The sequence below is a fragment of the Lactuca sativa genome, chromosome 8 (assembly GCF_002870075.4).
Source record: "Lactuca sativa cultivar Salinas chromosome 8, Lsat_Salinas_v11, whole genome shotgun sequence".
Lineage (NCBI taxonomy): Eukaryota > Viridiplantae > Streptophyta > Magnoliopsida > Asterales > Asteraceae > Lactuca > Lactuca sativa.
The window spans coordinates 240,199,762-240,224,688 of record NC_056630.2 but is presented as its reverse complement, the minus strand read 5'-3'; the positions used below and the strand labels follow the sequence as shown (position 1 = coordinate 240,224,688).

The following is a 24,927-nucleotide window of genomic DNA, read 5'->3' as shown; positions in this document are numbered from 1 at the left end:
AGACTTGGAAATGTTTCCGGAGTTAAATTACTATGGTCAAATGACTTGACTAAAGCATGATTCAGATAGATTCCAATGAAAGTATGATAAGAGTACTTGAATAAAGAATGACACAGAAGTTAGCCGACTGTCAATACCTTTGATATTTACGACGTAAAAGTTTGGGAAAATGACCTTGTAAAAGGCCTTACATCATATCCATAGGAGATAGTTCTTGACATCATGAAGACCTAACCAAGAGTACTTACAGTACAAGGTAGTCACTTAGAAAGTACTACACAGACATAGACAGGAACACGGTTCTTTAAAACAAAGAAGGAAGTAAGGTATCTCTTACTGGCGACAGTTACCCTCAGGGTGAACCCTTAGTTCGGTTAGTTGACGTTCCATATCAAGCAGATATCTCTCGTACACTCTCTGGCGTACTTGGAGCTCTATGACTTTGGCTCGGGTTTTCAGCTAGTGCTTGCATCAGGTTCTCATGGTTTCTCTCCAATTTCTCGTGATCATCTTCTAGATAAATGGTGCGGAGGGTATGCATTCTTGCGTTGGCGACAACTTCGGCAATCTGATGTAGGGCTGTCCTGCCTTGAATCTCATTTCGGGCCACTCTATGGACCAAGATTGGCAAGATTCTGCGTGCTGAGCCCCCATTGCTCAGGTTGTAAAAGTTTCGGTCACCAATAAATGGCATGGGCTGATCTTGTTCTTGGCTCCATGTTTCCAAGCATTCCACCGAATCAGGCGTCGGGCCATGAAAAGCCAGACGAGGGTTAGGAATTGGAAAGGGAGTTGCTCGGGGTAGGTTCTCAACCTCTGGTTCAGAATTAGCATCATCTGAAAGGTTCTCATCACGGTGATCATTCAAAGGGATAGGATGATCATTCTCTGGTTCTTCTCCAAACCAACCAGCTATGACTTCGTTCGGAAGATATTGGTTGTCGTGGGGTTGGAGTCCAGCTATGTTTTCTATGCGAGATTTTAAGGGTAAGAGAATAATTATTAGACGAACTATCTAGATAATTATTTAGAAAACCTTCATTAGTTACATCGCTATTTGTGAAGTGCATACCAGCTATGGGTAATTTTAACAGGATAGACCTTCGAATAAGTGACCTTAACTCCGTATTCACACAGAATAGGGGTGAAGTAAAATCTTCACAGATCATAAGTCTATAACATCCTAATTACATATAGCCTTAGTGTATCCACTTAGCAACTATCAACTTAGTGATGAAGATCCCGTTTTAGTTCTCAAGTATAAAGTACTTATAGTAACACCAAATACTCCTATAGTATTTTAATTTTAATGTTATGTTCTATTACTCTCATTGTGGTAGGGTTGGTAAGATTTTAGCATTGTTGCAACCACCCAATTTAAACTTAGGCACATGCTAGTCAACCCTCGGATAATATAGGTGATCAGGCTATATCTTCCCAGTCTTGACCATATGTCTCTAAGCCCACTTGTGTTGCCCAACAATCGTAATTCTTTTGTACTGTCCTAGTGACACTGATTTTAGTATGAATGCAGGCACGTATACTTACTTAAATATTTTATTATTTAAAGTATAAACTCTAAATCAGAGTATTTTTAATCCCGTTGCATTTATAGTTAGTATATCTTTTATGGGTTGATATACTCACTTCACTATAAACAATGCTCTGATACCAATCTGTCACACCCCAAAACCGAGAACGGCGGAAACGTTCTGGGGCGGAGGACGTCATGTATGCATCACAACAAATGTAAAGTAGTAAACAAGCAACAACATCATCCATTGCATTTATAGTATAATTTTAGTTACAAGTGTTTTCTTTTATAGTACAAGACATGATGATAACTTATAAAAATAAAAGACGAGTCTTGACTGCTCCGTCTTCTCTAAACCTTGTATCGGCACCTGTCTATTTGTAACCTGAGAATACAAGTTATTTTGAAAGTGTAGGTCAGCATTTAAGCTGGTGAATTCTTAAGTATATAAGTGTTGTTGCCTTGTTGTGAAAATCTGTTATGAAGACCATGTAAATCTTTAAATGAAAATGTTGAGGTAAGTATGAAATCCCTAGAAAAACCCTTATTTTCTATAAGTATGAAATGTAGTCTTCTACCAAGACCCGAATGTTCTGTACGTATGAAGTGTAGTCTTCTACCAAGACCCAAATGTTTTGTAAGTATGAAGTGTAGTCTTCTACCAAGACTCGAATGTTTTGTAAGTAAGAAGTGTAGTCTTCTACCAAGACCCGAATGTTTTGTAAGTATGAAGTGTAGTCTTCTACCAAGACCCGAATGTTTTGTAAGTATGAAGTGTAGTCTTCTACCAAGACCCAAATGTTCTGTAGGTATGAAGTGTAGTCTTCTACCAAGACCCGAATGTTCTGTAGGTATGAAGTGTAGTCTTCTACCAAGACCCGAATGTTTTCTGTGTAAAATGATAGTTTTTCCTTTGTTTTGACTAGTACTAAAAGTTCTTATTCTAACTCATCGTTTATGTGAATTGTATCACAAAATAAAGTAAACAGGAAAAATGTAATACTGTAAGTGTTGTCATTGGTACTAGGACCAACACAACATCGCATTAAGCGAAATGTATAACCTAATGAACATCCGAAGATTGTCCAATTGTCCTCTGTAGCAGCAGCAGGTGGACGGAAGGGTTAGTCCCAAATCGATCTTCCTAATATAAGTAGTAACCTTAGACCTCTGAAGATGGTCATCGACCACTGGTGCTAATCAGTGGGGTTCGGAATGGTAAGTCCCGCCTAGATATCCCATTGAACCGGGATAGGAAAGATAATTTACATAGAAAGTACTAATAAATTATCCTCTTAGTTCTAAGTACAAGTATCCAGGTAAGTGAATACAGGATAATGCACCTATGTAAAAGTGTTCCTATATGGCATTCATGTATGTGTGTCCATGTAACAGGTATGTATATGTAAACATATTCATGTATCAGGTAAACATCTGTAAGTACTCGTATAGACTCATGAATGAACTGACTCTTGTGTGATTCCTTGTAATAGAAGTAATGTTTGATATCTTCAAATTATCGCTATGATAATCTACTGTAATATAACTGGATGATCATGTAGGTTTATACACTCTTACTACTCAAGGGTGTGAGAAATTAAATGAAAGTTGTAAACCATAACATCAATACATATATAAGAATATAAGTGTACATGCATTAGTTCAAGAATGTAAAATGGTTTTGTAAGACATTTTATGTGTTTTGAACAATAATTAACAATGACTTGATGTCATTTTAATATACATTTCAAAGGTAAAACATTTGATAACAATGTGTTTTTAAGATTTAAAACCCTTTCATGCATCACATTTTGTAGCATGTGAAATCCGTTAAATGACAAACATAGTTATAAAATACATATATAAGAATATAACATGTTTGTTTCTACTTGTATTCCCCCCCCCATTAAAGCATTTAAAATATTGATTAGGGGTATGAACTCACTTGGAAGTTTGAAGATAGCGAGATGGAAAACCGGGCAGAGTTTCGTCTCGGGAAACGGATTTTTCTCGGGATTCTCGGGAGTAAAATCGACCCTCGAAACTTGAGCAAAATGACCAGGGCTTCGGGTCTGAATGGGCACGGAAAACGAGGCAAGATCGTGAGAGAAAGGAGAGAAATGAGCAAGTTTTTCGGAAAGCCTCGCATCCCTTTTATAGGGGTGCTGAACCGCCTCGGTACGTTGGGCGTACGAGGGTACGCAGCGCGTACTAGACGTCATCGCTTACGTACTTCGGATGGGGCGGGTCGGATTTGACGGCGGGTCGGATGGGTCGGATAGCTTCGCATAGGGGCGACGCGGATGATCCGAGGCCCTTGATTCGAGTACGCGGGGCGTACGAGGGTACGCAGGGCGTACTCCGGTCCTATCTGCTGACTCCCCTTCGGATATTACCAAGAATTTATATTTAAATTTATATTTATTTTAAATAAACTTCTAAAATTCATATCTCCTTCATACGAACTCCGTTTTCGACGTTCTCTATACCCACGCGTAGGTGAGACTAAGATCTATAACTTTCGTTTAGATTCCGTTGGCAAATTATGAAATAATTTTTATTATTTATTTATTAAAATGACGTGATTAAGGAATTTCTTTAAAAATTCATAACTTCTTTATCTGACGTCGGTTTTTGCCAGACTTTTTACCGCTGAAATACCATTGACGAGACTTTCGATTCTCGTTTAGGTCATTCCGGCCAAAAGTCGCTCGATCTCCGATTCGAGTTTTTAGCTGTCTGTTGCTAAGCTGAACTTGGAAAAATCATAACTTAAATATACGAAGTCGGATTTGGGCGTTTTTTTTTATTTTTTTTTTATTTTTACGTACGATCATGGTTTGATGACATTTAAACATAGAAGAAATTTAAATAGGAACTTTTTGGACTTTTTAATATCGAAGTAAATTTTATTAACTCAAAAGTGGTTACAATACTTGACTTTTTAGGTCATTACAAAGAGTTGAAATATCGGGTTGTCACAGGTAGGCCGTGGTAGTCCTAGGTAAAGACCATGTGGGGTAGCCCATGATATCCTTACAAGTTTTTGTATTCATGGCTTATGTGTTATATGTAGCTTTTATAGCAATCAGATATGTGATATGTGGTTTGTGTGCATGGTATGCTCTGGGAAACTCACTAAGCTTTGTGATTACAGGTTTTGTTTATGGTTTCAGGTATCATCATTTTGGAAAGGAAGCGCTCAGATTTATCGCAGTGCACACACCTATGATTTCCGCAATGAATGATTTTGGGATGAACTCTTATAAATGTTTTACTTAATGATGATTTGAATTGTTTAAAATAAATGGTATCAATGTTTTAGCTATATTAAAAATGAAATTTTTACCTTTGATTTTTGGTTCGTTACATCTGTGTTTGGATATCTTCATTAATATCAACTGGACATGCTGGTAGATGGGGCATACCGTAAAAAATGTTATCGGGAAACATAGCTTTAAATTCATCACCCAACTCATCTCCATCTGAATTGCTTTCTATGTTGGTTATATCTAAACCTACATCATCAACATCAACATAATCCCCGTAAACATGTTTTTTTTCATCTTTTTGACGCATACTTTTTTCTTTTTACTTTTATCTACTACATGCCTATTCATAACTTTAACTTATTGTTCAGGAACATCAACACAATGACCGCCCACGTCATTAAGATATATACCAACATACTTGTAATTCTCATGATCCACATAGTGAATAGGTGAATAAGTAACATTAACATTTTCAGCAACACTGTGAAACTGAGGTACACTAGGAGTATTTATGTAACAATGTGATTTTTCAAAATAATTTTTCATTTTTAAAACATTCATTCCTTCATAAAATAATGTCAAACACATTGCATAAAATGTTATTGTCACAAAACATCTCCCCAGAATCTCTACAAGAACTCCAATGTGTGTGTGTACGAATCATGCCGGCGCCTTCCCGCGCTCATCACTAGTATCGGAAACACATAACACAACAACTGTAAGCATTAATGCTTAGTGAGTTCCCCAAAATACCACATACAACATATACGCCACTCGAGGCTATAATACGACCCTCCGGTCGATGTGTCTCAGCGGGACCCTCCAGTCCCGTAGCTCGTTGGACCCTCTGGTCCGGTCATAGGTCGTTGGACCCTCTGGTCCGGTCTATATCATCATACAACATACAAATATCACATAGCACATAATCTCATACATAGCACATAAGACCCTCTGGTCATCGCATAGTACCACTCCAGGTAACGTATAGTGAGAAGACTCACCTCGATGTCTCGGTAAATATCCAACTCGGAAGAAGTGTGATCTAGCCTCCGCCTAATCACACAAAATAATACTCTCATAAATACAACTGTACTCAACCCTAAAAGTCAACAAGGTCAACGGCCAAACTTTGACCCGACTCATCGTGTGCACTAGGGCGACTCGGCGAGTCTACACGTGTCCACTGACTCTCTTAGATCCTCTCTTGGCACGTCGAGTACTCCCCTTGACTCGATGAGTTCCACCAGGCATGAATCGCGGGGCCACCCCGACTCAACTCGCCGAACAACTCGGCGAGTTCCAACTTGAACTCAGACCCCTGACTCTCCCTGACTCACCCAGTCATTTCCCCCAACTCGACAAGTCCACTCACTGAGTGATTAACGGGCAACCTTCATACTACTCGCCGAGTCTGTTCTTCGGACCCGGTGAGTTCATGCCATGCACAAACTCAAAACAACTTCTGAGGTGAGATCTATTCCATACAATCATAGATCTGGCCTCCCCAAGCATGATAATCACGTAAAGTTCAGACCTTGACACACATATAGCATCTAAATGGCCCAAGATGGTGATTTAGCCCCAAAAATGACATTCCAAGCTCAAGACTCCCAAAATGACTCATAAATCTCCAAGGGTTAAGGTCTCTGGACCTCTTTGGGTCCAGATCCAGAACACAAACTCGAGAAGGGACCAACTACTCCACTTAATCAACCTCTAAAAGGGTTAGAAAACCCTACCACTAAGAATCAACACCAAAAAATGAAGAAGGTCCGAGAATAATACCTCAATACAGTCTCTATGAGCTCAAAGACCACCAAAATCGCACCTCCTTCAGCCTCCTCTTGCCTTGAACACTTCCTTCTTGCAAAAACACCCACAAAAGTTCAAGACTGGCCTCTCCTTCCTCACAAACGCTCTAGATCTCTTTAGGGTTTCTCTCAGGGGGTTGGTGGCCGCAAATGACGACCATAAGGCCCTTTAAATAGGTCTTAAATCCTGGAAATTAGGGTTTCATTAAACAGCGTGGACTCACCGAGTCCACTCATGAACTCGCCGAGTCCAGCTGTGAACTCACAAACAAAACCGCGACCATACTCGGCGAGTCTAGACGCCAACTCGCCGAGTCTCCCCTCATTATCCAAAAAAATAAAAGAACAAAACAGCATACCTGGGAATCCGGGTGTTACAATTTAAAGTACCTATCAGATCATTACTCCCTTTATAGCTGCATAAATTACCAATCGGCTGATTTCCACTCTGACCAACCTCATTAACCTCATCTCCTTTATCAACCACCACAAACACTTTCACAGCCCTTCCTCCACTACATTTGATTACATTTATCAACATTCTAACATCCATGTCTTCAATTATGGCTATATAATAATTCAATTTAGGATGATGGAAATGAAGACTAATTCTATATTTGTCTAACAAACCAATTTTGCTTCTCACCAAAGATACAAAATCACTATAACTAATATACTCATAAAATATCAAAGCGAATTTAGAAATACATCCCTGTGGACATACGTATTCCAGATTTGTTTCAATAAGTTGCCATCTCCCATCAGTTACAAGACAAACCAAATATTCAATCATTTTTTAGAGAGATTTTAAAGAGATTTAAAAGAAATTTCCTAAAGAAATAACAAGTAAACTAATAATTTTCTACAAAAGTTTATATATAATAAGGTTATTTCGCAGTCAAACTCATTGATTTCATAGTAAAAAAAAAATTAAAAAAAACATAAAATCGCAGATCAAAGAGAGGAAATTATAGATGGAGACAGTCCATCCGCATGTTAAACCTTATATATATACAAAAAAAAACCCACCTGCGAATGTATAAGTGGCTAAAACATATTTGTGTTTTAGCCACTTGTACATTCGCAGATGGGATGTGAAAATCGCAGATGAATCATTCCCATTGGTGATTTCGGTGGCCAAATTTGCAATTTCAAATTTTTTTTGGTTATTTTCCACAAAATAATTAGTATATTTGACTAAATTTGTCATTTTTTTTTTGTATAATTATAAGCCTATGAACAATGCCTCTCCTAATAACATACCAAACTTGACTAAAAAACTATTAAAATATTATATCTTAATAGTGATTAAAGTAATAGAATAAAGAAACCACAAATCATATATATATATATATATATATATATATATATATATATATATATATATATATATATATATATATATATATATATATATATATATACTAAATTGAGGTTGTGTGAGCATTTTATTGTTCATTTCAATTGAATTTTAGCCGTTTGATCTGAAAGAATAGTATGAGGTAAACATTTTACTTCTTATTTCTACAATCCAATTTCTATTTTGAATTTCATTTAGGTTTTTTTCCTTAAGTTTCATTTGTTTTTTACATGTTTTTTTAACCTAAACTAATTTTGATCTAGCATTTTTTATTCCTATAAAGATTTTGACCTTGGTAAAAACAGATTTTTATATTTACACTTGTTTCTTTGAAATATTTTGATCTAATAATTTCAACATTTATAATTTTAATGTTGAATTATTAGTATTTTATAAGTTACAATTTGGTTACTTACTGTATTCTAAAGTCATGTTTTTTGTCCCATATATATATATATATATATATATATATATATATATATATATATATATATATATATATATATATATATATATATATATATATATATATATATATATATATATATATATATATATATATATAGGAGTAAGATCAAATGAGAACACCAAAAAGGTTGAGAACGCGAGAACAAAATATATTCATTTGCGATTCCATGTATTCATTTGTAGAGAAATGATAAATTTTTACGCCTTTAATTTTAATTGAAGAGAAAAGACATATTCATGTTGATTGTGCGTAAAAATTTATCATTTCTCCACAAATAAATACATAGAATCACAAATGAATATAGTTGTTCTCGCGTTCTCAACTTTTTGGGTGTTCTCATTTGATCATTTCCCTATATATATATATATATATATATATATATATATATATATATATATATATATATATATATATATATATATATATATATATATATATATATATATATATATATATATATATATATATTAGTTTTCATTTAATTTTGTCTACCTCCTCCATACATAATTGTTTGGTTCGAAATCTTATAAAAATAAAGTTATGATATGAACATGTTTGAAGGTCTAAAATCTATTGATAAAATTTCTCATACGAAACATTATCGATATTGCACTGCGTTTCTTATCATATTGGGTTTCCGCAACATCGTACGGAGGATCCAAACCCTAATATAAAATAATATGCAAACCCTAATATAAAATAATATGTAAACCTTTTCTAATCCATTGAGTAACATTTTAAAATTTTTATGTCTGTCAAAATAAGAAACTACTAATATATAATATTTTTGGTTGTAGTAGTTAAAACCTATTTTAATACTTAAAACATGTCAAAGTTAATTAATTGATTTTATAAGTTAAAACAATATATGAGAATTGATGTAAAATTATATCTTAGTTAAATATTATTTTGAAGTCATAAGTAAAATAAGAATTATTATCCAAAATAAAAATTATAACTAATCATTGTTATTTATTATTACTAATATGTTTCATATCAATTTTCGTTACCAGTTTTCGTTACCAACCCTTTCATGGATAATAATGCAATTAAAAATAGTAAGTTCTTTATATTTATAAAATTAATAGGTTAACATGTTTTGTTTGATCTTATAGGTGCATTATTTTAACAACATACTTATTTTTTGTACCAATAATAACTCTTGGTTTCTCTAGTCATTCATTATATACACAGGAGTTAGTTTACAAATGGTTATATTCATTTACAGAAAATGGTAAATAGCATAAAAAACATTCATTTTATACTAAAATTCTAATTTGACACCGTGTTTTTTTTATCTCAAATTTGACACTGTATTTTCCAATTTGTTACAATTATAACCACTTGACCGGTCAACCAGGTTACATGCTGACGTGATATGATGATGTGTCAGTTTTGATAACGTGGTGTGCTGACGTGTCAAAATAGAAATTTTTTTTCCACAAAAAACACTAAGTTTTCACGTTTTTTCGATTTTAACACTAAGTTTAATATTTTCTTTCAATTTTGAAACTATTTTTTTTTTCCAAATTGAACATTATTTTTTTCTAATTTTGTTCAATTTTGACCATTTTCCATTTAAAACCGTATAAATATATTTTTTTTGTTACATTTTAAACCGTATAAATATAATTTTTTTGTTAAAAAACCGGATTTTTATTTAAATATAAGATATTTTTTTTTTTTGTTTTTTTTTTTTTTTTTTTTTTACATTCAAAGCATAATGGTATATATACATTAGTTATATCATGAGAATCAAACTAACCATAAGCTTCTAATAAGATGTAAAATTTTCAAGGGTTGCAAACTTGACATCCGGGTTTTGATCGACTACACGCCTCCAAACCTCCAAACTCATTTTAAAGCCGCGTATTCAATATATAATACGGTTTTTATATAACTAATACATATTTATACATAAAATTATGGTTTGAATGTAAAACAATCTTGTATTTATACAAAACTTTGGTTTTTAATTGAAAAAAAATGTATTTATACAGTTTTTTTGTATAAATACGTTTTTTTTTCAAATAAAAACCAAAGTTTTGTATAAATACAAGATTTTTTTACATTCAAACCATAATTTTATGTATAAATATGTATTAGTTATATAAAAACTGTATTTTAAATTAAATCTTTGACTTTAAAATGAGTTTGGAGGTTTGAAGGCGTGTAGTCGATCAAAACCCGGATGTCAAGTTTGCAACCCCTGAAAATTTTACATTTTATTAAAAGCTTATGGTTAGTTTGATTCTTACGATATAACTAATGCATATATAAATTATGCTTTGAATGTAAAAAGAAAAATTAAAAAAAAAAACCAAAAAAAAAAAACACCTTGTATTTAAATAAAAATGTGGTTTTTAAACAAAAAAATATATTTATACGGTTTAAAATGTAATAAAAAAATATATTTATATTGTTTCAAATGGAAAATAGTCAAAATTGATCAAAATTAGAAAAAATAATGTTCGATTTAGAACAAAAAAACATAGTGTCAAAATTGAAAGAAAATATTAAACTTAGTGTTAAAATAGAAAAAACGTGAAAACTTAGTGTTTTTTGGAAAAAAATTCAATTTTGACACGTCAGCATATAATGTCAGAATGTCACGTCATCAAAACTGACACGCCATCATGCCACGTCAGCATGTAACCTGGTTGACCGGTCAAGTGGTCAGAATTGTAACAAATTGAAAAACACAGTGTCAAATTTGAGACAAAAAAAAACACAGTGTCAAATTAAAATTTTTGTGTAAACTGAATGATTTTTATGCTATTTACCCTAAAGAAAACTATAAAATGCAATTGGATATCCTTTCCTATTGTGAAAAGTACATGAACAAGGTAAAACGCCGTATCTTCGAAGTCGAATCACATTATATATATATATATATATATATATATATATATATATATATATATATATATATATATATATATATATATATATATATATATATATATATATATATATATATATATTAATTCCTAAAAGGTTGGTGAACAGTAATGTTTTGAAATTTCGAATTTTGCTACGGATTTCTGCCGACTTAAGAAAATTGCCACGCCATATTCTTTCATATTTTTTTTATACTTTTTGATTTTGACCACACATTTTTGCCGGTTTAACATAATCGTAGCTCACTTTTTTTTTTTTTTTTTAATTTTACGTTTACCTCCATTCACATCTTCTTTACCCTATTCTTTTAACATTTGAGGGTGTGTTTCGTTTCTGCCGACTTAAGAAAATTGCCACTTTCATATTTTTTATACTTTTTGATTTTGACCATACATTTTTGCCGGTTTAATATAATCGCTGCTCACTTTTTTTAATTTTACGTTTACCTCCCTTCACATCTTCTTTACCCTCTTCTTTTAACAATTGAGGGTGTGTTTCGTTAATTTTTCCCTTACTATACACGTGTCGGGTATTACCTTCCTCACTCCAATACTTTTGCCCTAAACTCCATTTCCCCCCTTAATTCTCATTCCCACCCTCATCAAGACACCACCGCCGACCTTGCCTCCCTCAGCCCTCCTCCGACGCTGTTTCCCTCTCCGGTATAGGAAAGAGCCTATTTTGTGGAGAACCGACATAGCGAATATGCTTTTTTGCTTCAAAATTTTATCAACGTCTAAGTAAATCTATCCAACCCAGCGCCATCGGCACATGTAATTCCTACTAGTTAACATTAATTTTTAAAGAATGCTCTTCTAAACAAAAATTAAATTTTAATATATTTTTTTCTGTTATATATTTTGATGTTTATGCTGAGTCATGCAAACAACTGAAACTAAGATTCTATTTAAAAAAAATGAGATTGATCCATTTATTTTATAGCGATCAATTTATTAATCTTGACTAATGGATGGATATAATTCTAGTTGTATAAGTTATACTTTTTTGGAAACAATCAACGAGTTTAGCGGAAGCATCACCATGTTATTTCAGTGGTGAGTCCAAGTTCGAGCTCATTTACATGGCAAATTCAGTCCAAAAGCGGATTTCTAAGGAAAACTTTCGATTTATGAGACATAATTGTAAGGGATAATTTTAACAGATTCAACGATGTGAAATCCCGACTTCAAACCCATGTGGGTATCAAACCCGGTGCATCAATCCAGCTAGGTTTGAGGTTTGACATCACTTGCAGTTGTATAAGTTATACGATGTTAAAATATTGACTAATGGATGGATAATGCTAGTTGTATAAGTTATATAATGTTAGAATAAAGGATATTTAATTTTTTATTATTTTAATATATTGAGTATCAAAATCTTATGATATCCGTTTATGTGTGAATCTTGATTAATATTATCTTATAAGGGTCGATTGTTGTTGTTAGTTATAATATTTAATTGGACTAGCACTAAAATTTCGTTTTGGACAAAAACTAATTTTGCAAACCATAAGACATTTTTGCAATTTTGTCTAAAACTAATTACTAAAAACGATTTACACGTTATAATATTTAGTCTAACAATATGTAAATCGTTTTTAATAATTAGTTTTATAGATTTATAATATTACCAAATCCATGCCCGTCTTCCCGTCCTTAACCAAACCCTGATAATATACAAAATAATCTATCTATGAACAAACTAGAAGGGAAGGTGGCTATAATCACCGGCGGCGCAAGTGGTATCGGAGCAGCCACCGCTCGTCTGTTTGCAAAACAAGGTGCATGTGCGGTTGTGATCTGTGATATCCAAGATGAACTCGGAAAAGATCTCTGCAAATCCATCGGCTCACACTGTTGCACGTACATACATTGTGACGTTAGTGACGAAACCCAAGTGAAGTCCCTAGTGGACTGGACGGTGGAGACATACGGCAAGCTTGATATTATGATTAGCAACGCCGGGATCGCTAGTAAATCCGACCAGACCGTAGTCGACATGGATATGAAGCATCTTGACGACCTCTTTGCCATCAATATCCGCGGCATGGTGGCTTGCCTGAAGCATGCGGCGCGCTCGATGGTGGAGCAGAAGGTGAAGGGAAACATTATCTGCATGTCTAGCGTGTTGGGAAGGCAAGCAGTGTTGCAGCATACGGATTATTGTATGTCAAAACATGCGGTGATTGGGTTGATGAAATCGGCGAGCAAGCAGCTGGGGCAATACGGGATTCGAGTGAATGCTGTGTCGCCTTCGGTGGTGGCTACGCCGTTGATGTGCAACATGCTTGAGAAAGAGGCGGCAGAAGTGGAGAAGATTTTTGAACCGTTCACCAGCTTGAAAGGCGTGATCTTGAAAGCGGAGGACGTTGCTCACGCCGTCTTGTTCCTGGCCAACGGGGAGTCTGGTTTTATCACTGGCCATGATCTGGCTGTCGACGGAGGTTTTACTATTTCATATATATAATCAGCTAATTAACAAAATGGGCGTTGGGTGATATATCTTTTGGATGTACTTTTCTGCATGGGGTGAAGTTGTAACTTCGAAGATCTATATATGTGATTACTTTTTGAGCAATTAACGTATTCAAATTATATTATTTTAAGAATTAACGCATAAAACGTGAAAATTGATTTATTTCTAAAAGAAAATTAATCGCCTTGTGAGATAGGAGTAAGCCTTGTGATATAGGAGTAACGTTTCTTATATGATGCTAAAAGAAAGAATAGAGATGTCATTTTATTTAGACTAAATGTAAATTTGGATCCTGTTGATTAGAAAAAAAAAATGTAAATAAGGTCGAGTAAATTATACGAATGGTCCCTATAGTTTGGAGTAATTTTCATGTTTGGTCTCTAACTTATTTTTTTAACTCGGAAGGTCTCTACTGTTTGTTTTTGTTACACGTCTGGTCCCAACAATTTATTTTTTCTTACGCGTTTGGTCCCTATCTTACTTAAAAATACTATTATTTAAATAGGAAAAAATTATGAGGTAAGTAAAATAAAGTGAAGAGGGTGGGGCTGGGAGTGTGTTTATTTAAATAAATTAAAAAATCAAAGGCAAAATAGATTTTTTAAATAAGACAGAAACCAAATGCGTAACAAAAACAAACAGTATGGACTTTCCGAATTAAAAAATTAAGTTAGGGACCAAACATGCAAATTACTTTAAACCATAGGGACCATTTGTGTACTTTACTCTAAGGTCTAAATGATCCAAAATTGAAATTTTTTTATAGTTTTGGTCCCTAAAAAAATTAAAATAAATACTTTATCCTTTTATTATATTTTTTGTGCATTTTTGATATTTAATTTAATTCTTTTATAATTAAAAAAACATCCCCACCTACTCCCTCCCTCTCTCTCTCTCTCTCTCTCTCTCTCTCTCTCTCATGCCACAGTCCCACCTTCCACCATTGTTTTTGGAGATTTATTGGGTTGAAGAACATATGCATCTTCATGATCCACTAAACACAAACATGCACGCACACACTCTAAATCTTCTTAACCTTCATCCAAATCATTTGTGTATCTTTCATATAGATCAATTGAAAAACAAACAAATATACACTAAATCGACATCTACTAATGTGTTTTTCTCCTTAAATTTAAAACCAATTCTCGATCAAAACCACCACCTATGATTGACCAGAAAATCAAAATCTTTGGAAATCATCTTGGTTTTGTTTACACCAATATCAATCATTAATCCAGTGACCACCGCAAGCAACAATCGATTGGAGCCAACGTAAAAGGCTAGTACAGGTCGAGGATAATGTTGGTATATGCTTGGCTGGTGGGTTTTTTTTTATTTTAAGTTTAATGAGAAGAACCCAGTAAGGAATCGGGTTGATTCATCTCATTAGATGTGGGTTTGATTGAACTTACTGCTCTGGTGCTTCTTTGTTGTTGTATGTATTTAAGGACGAGAATGACAAATATATTGACATCTATGCTAAGGAGAGAGTGACATCGGATATGGGTTTCAATGAGAAAGGGAGTCACGAAGCAGGAGGATTACGATGAAGGTGGGGGCTAAGAGTTTCATTTGGGTTTTTTATTTGTCTGGGTTTTTTGTTTATGTTCTAATCTACATGAATCAAATGAAATGGGTAACTGAAAACCTTAATATGTAACACCCATATCCAAGAATGGTTCGATTTAGTGCTTTAAGGAGTCAAAAGCAAAGTTTTTAGGAAAAAAAATTGGGTGTCACGACATGACCATAGGGTGGTTACGATGTGAGGACGGCTGCAGCCCAAACCCATGATCTTATATTTAAGCCCCATTTTGAATCTAGGGTTCATTATCAGCCTCCATCATCCTCAAACCTCAAAAAAACCTAACCCTAATCTCTTTTGGTGGGTTTTTGGCCTTTTGGTGCATTTAGGAGCTTGCAAAATGAGAAGAACAAAGAGAAGAAGGTGTTCTAGTTATAGATCTAGTAAGGAAACATCATCATCATCATCTTGTGCTCATTCTGGACCTTTGTAAGTGTCCAAGATTCAACCTGTATGCTTCTATGTTGCTACATCTAGGTTTTGTCCCGTTTTCTTCATGTTTGAGCAAGCTTGGTTGGAAGAGATCCATAAATTTAGGAACTTTATGGATTCTAAGGTTCCCTTAATTATTATAAGGTCAGATCTTGGAGTTGGTTGAGTTTTTGGATCCATGCATATGAGTTTTGGTGTTATCTCTTCATTTTTAACCTATAATAGATAGAGGACAAGCATGGAGCATACATGTCCATAAGTAATCTATTTTATGGACCTCTGGTGTCCCCTTAAGCATCTAGAAAAGTTGGAGTATGAGACTTAATGATTTAAGGACTTAAGTCATTAAATAAAGGTTTCAGACTGAAGTCACGAAATGACATTGAGGGTGCCACGGCGTGACCAAGGAAGGATTTCGTGTCTGAGTTGTTCTGTTATGCTCACGACATGACCAAGGAGGTTTTACGTCGTGATGTGTGCTGAGTGGGTTGGTTTCAAACCCCTAAACCAGAACGACAGAAACATTCGGGGGTGGAGGACTTCATGTATAATATCACAACAATGCATAATAGTAATCAAAGTACAACAACAACCATTGTATTTACAAAGTTATAAGTTTTACAACTGTGATCAAAACATAATGTATATGAACTCAAAAGTATAAATTTAAAAGACACGAGTTTATAGATCTCCGTCTTCTCAAAAAGCTGTGGTTGTACCTGTATCACTGTTTCCCTAAAAATACAAGTAGATTTTGAAAAAAGTGTCAACAATTAAGTTGGTGAGTTCATAAGTATGTTTGTAACTGAAATTTGTTTTCTTGTTCATTGATAAAATAAACATGTTTTTCCCCAGAAAATCCTATATTTTCTGCTATGTTATTATGTAGGCAAAATGTGTGATACTTTCTGTACTATGAGTTTGTAAAATGTAGTTTAGTTCTCATAAAACCATGAAAGTATGATTTTTCTCTGTATTGAAATAGTAATATGTGTTTATATTTGTAAAATATTGTGTTATAGTTTTATAATTAAATAAAACTATGTGACGTGTTACTTATTCATACATTAATCATTTTGTTGAATACTAAATTTTGAGTTATTATAAACATACTATATGACCTAGGATCGCCTGAACACGACGTTCTTCAGGCGTCGTAATATGTAAGACATTTTTCACCCCGGGCATGTCTACCTAACTGTAGTGAGCAGTTCATGTGTTGATTGTCAGTCCCATATAGATCTATATACAAATGTCGCGCTCTCCCTTTAGGAGGCTACAGTTATAATTTCAGGATTTGGTTGGTACTTAGAAAAGTACATGAAGGTAGTCTCACAAATGCTATATTGATGATTATGCGTAGAACATTGAAAAGTTACTATGTAATAAATACACTGTAAGTAATTTTCATAAACTGTATAGAATGTAGTTTGTAGGTTTGTTTTCAGTAAAGTAATCTGTTTGTTTTCTAACAGTCATTCTATGTTTATTTTCCGTTATTTACTATATTTGTTTTCCTATTATGTACTTTGAAACTTGAAACCAATGAATGAGTCTTCTAAACTATACCTATTATAGTTTAGTTGTTTGTTTTGCTATAAGAATCTATAATACTGTTATTCCATGAAAATTTCTGTTTATAGCCATGTATTATCAAACAGTTTGAAAACCATTATTTTGTATTTATATAAATGTAATATTTATATAATTGTGATTAAGTAGATATTTGATTAAATAACTTTACCCTAAGCCTACAACCAAACAAGTAACATCAAAATGGGTCAAATCGCATATTCTAAATCTTCTGAATCCAAATTATATAATTTACATAGATATAAATAATAATTATAACAATTTGAAATATGTTAAAACATTTAAAAACCTTTTAAGATATTAAAACAATTTTATTGTGTGTCACTTGTATTCCCCCCCCCCCCTAAAATAGTTAAAAATCATAAAAATGTAGGGGTATGAACTCATATGATAGGTGGTGATTCGGGAAACGTTTCGTTTCTTAGAATGGAGTTTTCTTGATGTAACTAAGAGTTTTTGATGAAAAGTCGGCTTCACTCGAGCAGAGTTTCCACTAAAAGAAGATGCCATCGAGGCTTCGGGATAGTTTAGAGAGGCTTAAAAGTGAGTAAAGGTAGCGGAGAGGTTGAGAATTAGTAACCTAATCTGGAGGCCTCACTGGCTATTTATAGTAGGATGAGGTTTGAAATTACGCTGGGCGTACTGGTGAAAACCACAACACGCTGGTCGTACTCGTTGTATGCGGGGCGTACTAATGTGAGGCTTATCCGAACTTTGGAGGTGGCAAGTCTACGAGATACGCGTCAAGGCTATTGGGTTTATGCTGGGCGTAATCTACTCGTACGTTGAGCGTACTAGTGTGAACAGCAGTATGCTGGGCATACATCTTTTTACGTGAGGCGTACTCCCTTCGATCATATCCGAAGTATCAGACGTATCTGAAACGTGTCACATGCGAGGGAAAAGGCGACGTGGGCTATCCGAGGCCTAGTCTTTGAGTACGCTAGGCGTACTCCTTGTACGCCAGGCGTACTTCTCTTTTTCAAACTTCAAAAACTTTATTTTTAAAGTTATATTTTTAACAGACCGGGACAGGAAAAGTCGGTTAAAAATTCATAACTTCTTCATCCAATGTCTGTTTTCATCTGTCTTTTTACCGTTGGATTTCTTTTGATAATATCTCCCATTCTCGTTTAGGTTTTTTTGGCCAAAAGTTGATTAAACTTAATTTCGAGTTTCGGGTTGTGTACTGCTGTGTCGAAATTTAGAAAAATCATAACTTTTTCATATGAAGTTAGATTTAGACGTTCTTTTTTGATGGACACTCTCGGTTTAACGTATACTATAAATTTAGATAGTTAAGGCTAATGAGTATTTTATTGAAAATTCACTTTTTACGTTAAATAGTGTTTTGTCGGTTTTGTTGCGGATTTTCGATAGGTCATCTCCTCTTTGTTATAACTCGGATTTGGGTGTTCTTTATATTTTTGAAATCTTTGACACGATTTCTACCAATATATTCATCCCAAACAAGTTTATTTAACATTTCATTTTTGAGGTTCGATTATGTAAATACACATAGTATACGAAAAATTCTCTTTATTACTACAAATTGATCTATACTATTACATAGATTCGAAATAATGGGTTGTTATAGTTGTCCATGACCAATTTTCTGAGTTGGAACGAGTCAAGTTAGAATCAGGTTGATTGAGTTCTTATGACATGACCAAGGGTTGGTCACGACGTAAGGCTCAAAGGTTGAAGTCATTGGCCGTTGACGTTGACCTTAACTATTGACTTATTGACATGGGTTGGCTTTTAGTCAAACTAAGGGTTTTGGATTATAGACTCAAAGGGTACTCTTTATTGGTGTTAGGTGCCACGTAGGGCCAGTCTTCACCGAGTGAGATTGGTGGTGATTAGATGTTACTTCCGAGGTGAGAGGGTACTTTATATTTCTTTACATGCCATGTAGGATCACTCTTCGTTGGGTGAGAGCGGTGGTTATTAGCTGCTACTTGCGAGGTGAGTCTTTTCAATATACTTGCTTGTGTGGTAGTATATGCATGTCGACCAGCTGGGTCTTATTTGTTGATTTTTTATATGCTAAATGAGATGTTAATAACTTCTGGACTGCTATAAGTCCATGGGACTTCTGATAGTCCCCAGGGTTGTTGATAACCCGTGAGGAGTACTATTAATCCACAGGGTGTTTGTTAGCGCATTAGGACCACAGATAGTCTTCAGAGCTTGGTGATAAACTTAGCTAATTATTATGCTATGTTGTCTGTGGTATTTTGGGAAACTCACTAAGGTTTGTGCTTACATTTGTGGATTAAATATTTTACATGTACTTATCGGATTGCGAAGCTGAGACTGTACACAAACATCAACGGATTTATGATTTGAGATTCCGCATTGTCTTCCTATTAACTTTGATTTCAAAATAATAAATTATGAACAAATGGGTTACCTCGGATGTAATTTTGTTATAATGGATGTTTTATTTACTTTAAAAATGAAAATTTTAGCCATAGTATTTGAGATGTTACATAATAGAGATTCAGTACCAAGTTCATGGAAAAATTGATTTTGACTTTATCAATTCAATATATATATATATATATATATATATATATATATATATATATATATATATATATATATATATATATATATATATATATATAAATACGAGAGTTAAACATGCACAAAAAGGGGGTTCATTAGAAAATGAGGGATGAAAATGGTTGATATTTAGAAAATATGAAGTTGGATAGAGGGGTACGGTGGAGGGTGGGGGTGAGGTGGGTTCCTTAATTTTTTTAATTATTTTATAATTAAGATAATAGAAAATAATATATAAAAGAAATTAAAAGATTAAAATAGACATTTTAAGTTTTTTAGGGACTAAAACCACAAAATATTTCAGTTTTTGGACCAATGGTACAAATTCAAAACTTTTTGGACTTTATCCATATTTTTTAGCTAACACCGTATTTACAGTTTAGCCTTTTATTTACTCTTTGATGAATCGGTTTGTTATAAATTATTAATTGCTTGATACCCAAATATCAACACCTCCTAATTATGTCTCAAAATTGAAAGATTTTGATGGTAAATTTGTGCTAACATTTTTGGGATAAATTGCATAATGGATTATACTTCCTAACAAACAACGTAAAAGGTAAGTTGCATCAATGGCCCCCTTTAGTTCGGTAACCTATAAGTTTCCGCTAAAATAATCAATGAGGAGCCAAAAGTTTTGATATACGGGTACAAGCATAATCGGAATTTAGAATAAAATTCATTTGAACCAACAAAATATGGGTTACAACATGAAAACAATTTAAAATTTATTTTTTAACAAAAAAATATTGAATTTTATGATGAAACACCGATCTCGTTCTAGTTTCCAGTATCGTGGCAATGAAAATCAAAATTTACGGTTAATATTTACGAGTTTCTTTACAAAAGATTCATTACATTATATCCATTAAAATTAACGGGTGATTCTTTTTCTAAAATAAAGCTAACAATTTTTAGGAACAATTATGATATATATATATATATATATATATATATATATATATATATATATATATATATATAGAGAGAGAGAGAGAGAGAGAGAGAGAGAGAGAGAGGTTCATTTGAGACCACTTATATTATGTGAGACGTGGAGACCAAATCTTAGCCTTTGATCAAAACTAATCTTGTGGCTCATAAGAAAAACGGATTAACACTAATTAATTTAGCTGATTAGTTAATTAGGGGTAGATTAGTCACTAGGTTAAATTCAAATCTGATATAATGTTAGTGTCTTCACGCCATCAAGAAATTATCTCAACTGCTTCGATTCTTCTACCAAGATATTCGTTGGATCAATATTACTTGTTCTTCAATTCAATCAGGTCGATCTTATATCTCCAATTTTATATTCTTTCAACCGATAATCGATTTGAGTTTGACATTGATCGAACAATGCTAAATTATAGTTTTTACAGTCGTAATTTTTGTGTTTTTCGAGTTCATGTTCTTCATTCTTCTACATCTGCAATTGATAATCTGAGTGACTTTGGTGAATCATGTTCTACATTCTTCTACATCTACAATTTTTGTGTTTTTCGAGTTTATTTGCCTTGATTCTTCTACCAAGACATTGATCGTAACAGAGAAGTCGTCCCCCTTTGTCGTTTGATGATTTCTCAATCGCAACCAAGTTTTACCAATCATTCATAGAAAGTTGACCCCTTCATTTAATGGAATCGTAACTAAAATAATGATAATCAACAACTTCAAGCATCAATTTAATTTCAGATCTACGATTTTTAGCCATTCATCAATATTGGTAATCAGTCATCAGCTGATATCGATTTCCATTAGATTGATGCTTCGAGTTTTACTCTCAAATCAGGTGTTTTATCAATTTAAATTCATCTTAAATCTATTATCATTTCAAGTATTTGATTTCAGCCATCGATTATTAATTTCAAGCTTTTGGTTTTTTCCGTGCATTCGAGCACATGTTAAATGAAGATAAGCAAGCAAAAACAACGTATCTTTGAGTTATTTTGTGCTCATTCTATAAAATCAATGAGGTATGTACATAACTATCATTGTTCTTGAGCCAATTCTCTTACATTATACATGTACTCTACCTGTTTGATGAAAGTCCTGAATGAATAAAGAGTCTGATGTAGAGTCTGATATATCACTCCTTCCTTCCCACCCTTAAACTTTACTGTTTAATGATATTGACCCCAAAATTCCAAGATGATTTTTCTTAACTTCGTGATGGCTGGTGTACTTCTTTTTTTTGTCAGTGATTGAAGGACATACAACTGTCATCGATGCAAATGTTCAGTGCATATGTTAGAAGAAGCATACCATCCATATCTTGCTACCATTAATTAATGATGAGAACTTCAAGCAGCATATTGACATGTTGGTTTCAATGGTGTTTGGTCCATATAGAGTTAAAGTAACTAAAAAGTTGATGGATGATGAGGACTTGGTTCATATTTAGAATCGAATCTGTTATAAGGATGTTGGTTTAATTTACTCCATGCACTCTCTTTATTTCTTTCTTAATGAAATTGTTCTCTACAATTGTGCAACTTTAAACATTGTTATTGTAGCAGATATATATCTTAATACCCATCAAACCCCTGTCACAGTGTAAAGTGGTACATACAATTATGAAATTAGCTAAAACTTTCATGTGTTCTATCATTACAAATTTTTAGGTGGTCTTGAATGGAACTGTAGAGAATGTGGCTCGATAATAATTTCCTGGAGAGTCTCATTCTATGTAGTGAGGTGTTATAAATTTGCTTATATTTTTTTCTTGTTTGGTTTCAAGTGATATATTTGAGGTAATTGAATAAAACGATAACACTATATTCTAAGTTTTTACTTTTACATTGGTATTTACAGATAAACTGTGCATTTTTTAATTTTCTTACATATATATTGTTATATTCTAATTCGATATTTGATGTTCATATAATCATTTAGTGTTACATTCTATTTAGAATGTTCTACATATACAAACAACCTATAACATTATTCTATAAGAATATTAAGTTGTAACTTGAATATAGACAACCTAATTAAATTATTCTATTAGAATGTTATGTATATTCAGAATATTAAATATAGCATTAGAATCTTATGTAATATATATAAGTTCATATTATATTTTATAACAAAATTTAGAATATTACACTTTAATATCGGAATATTCCATACAATTTCATAATATTGCATATCAATTAACAACATATTATTAAATATTGTAACCTCGTGATATATTTTTTATAATACAAACTTGAAATTTGGTTTTTAATCTATGAAGTTTTTAGAATACGTTTCAACTTCCAAAGAAAAGTTTGATATTTATCCTAAAAGTATTCATTTCATTTTATAAACTTATATGTTTCTCATTGGTTTAAAAAGTTTATTAGTCTACGTTCCTATATATTATTTGGTTCCCTACACACTTGAAGGGAATGATGGTCTGAATTAGAATATTTCATCTTATGATATAATATTATATCATATTACAATCTTTCAGATTATTACACATTAACATTATAAACTTTTCTTTTCTATAAATCAATTTTTTTTTCTGTAGACTATTCTATATATTCATTTAACACTATAAATTGTAAATTTAGAATATTTCATAATATTACATATAATATTATAATCTTACATAATGTAAGTTAGTTGTACAAGTATAACATAATTTTAGAATACTACACTTAAAATTTCATAATATTACAAATAACTTCATAATATAATATATATTAACAAGACATTATAAAAATATTGATTATTTTGAATAACTAGATTAATATCATATCATTAATTATTAAAAAAGCCAAAATTTAATTAGGCCTTGTTGTATTAGAATATCTTGCATATAACTTAGAATGTCACAGAATGTTATTCTATTAAAATATTCTACATATAGATTATAAAAACTTATAACTTTATTTTATTAGATTATAAACATCATACATCATAAACTACAACATTCTAATGATATTGACCATCATACACTCTACTTATAAAATTTACCTTGAATAGTGACTTAAATTCTAAAAAAGACATAAACATCAATTCACGATAACAAACAATATATAAAATTATTCTATTAGAATATTATATATATACTTATTATAACATCAAACATACAATATTATTCTGATGAAATTTTTTACACAGAGACTTTAATTTTAAACTCGTCTAATATGTGAAAGATATTAATACCATTACACAACATAAACTACAAAATTACATGTATTATCATTTATGAAATATTCACCAATCTTTAAACATTCAAACCATAACACTATTATTTACCAAACATTCAACCATACAAGTTAATCAAAATATAGAAAATATAGCCAATATTCAAAGAGAAAAAGACTCCAAATTCATTAACCATTAAATTCTTGCAAATATTTTATCAATTCGATCAACAATCTTCATTTCACTGCATCGCTTCATACAAAAAGTTAAGATGCTTTAGTCGGTCAGATTTTGCAAACTCCTTAGCTCCATCAATTAGTTTATATGTTGGTTACTATCCAATTTGGCTGCATCATGAAAAGTAAAATCAATGTAAACAAATATTTATCAGAACAAAATACCCAAAATATACAAACTACAATTATGTAATAACAAAAATCAAATGTTTTGTAACATTCTAAGAATTTCATTCACCCCCACACATTTCCAAACCTCCATCAATTCTATTTTTGGATACTTTCTCATGCTTTCTTTCCCATCAATCGCTTCCCTCTTCATCTTATACCAAGTTTCTTTATCAATATTTCCAAATTATGTAGGTTCTTCAATATTTTTTTCTTCTTATTTTATCTGCATTAAAACATATATCATAACTTTATTAAAACAAAAAAAACCAGAACAAATGCATTATTTCCATAACTTAATGTAAAATCAAATATAAAAATATGTATAATCTAAGAATAATCAACATCGTGAAAAGAAGAAAATAACACTTAATAATATG

General features: G+C 32.5%; 1 protein-coding gene across 1 annotated transcript; it reads left to right on the top strand.

The window, feature by feature from the left end:
* The first annotated feature begins 12,954 nt into the window (after positions 1 to 12,954).
* Positions 12,955 to 13,921, top strand: LOC111909184 ((+)-cis,trans-nepetalactol synthase NEPS1). The gene has a single exon (XM_023904966.3). The coding sequence runs from the start codon at positions 13,043 to 13,045 to the stop codon at positions 13,814 to 13,816; it is 774 nt and encodes a 257-aa protein (XP_023760734.1). The 5' UTR covers positions 12,955 to 13,042; the 3' UTR covers positions 13,817 to 13,921.
* Positions 13,922 to 24,927: the final 11,006 nt, after the last annotated feature.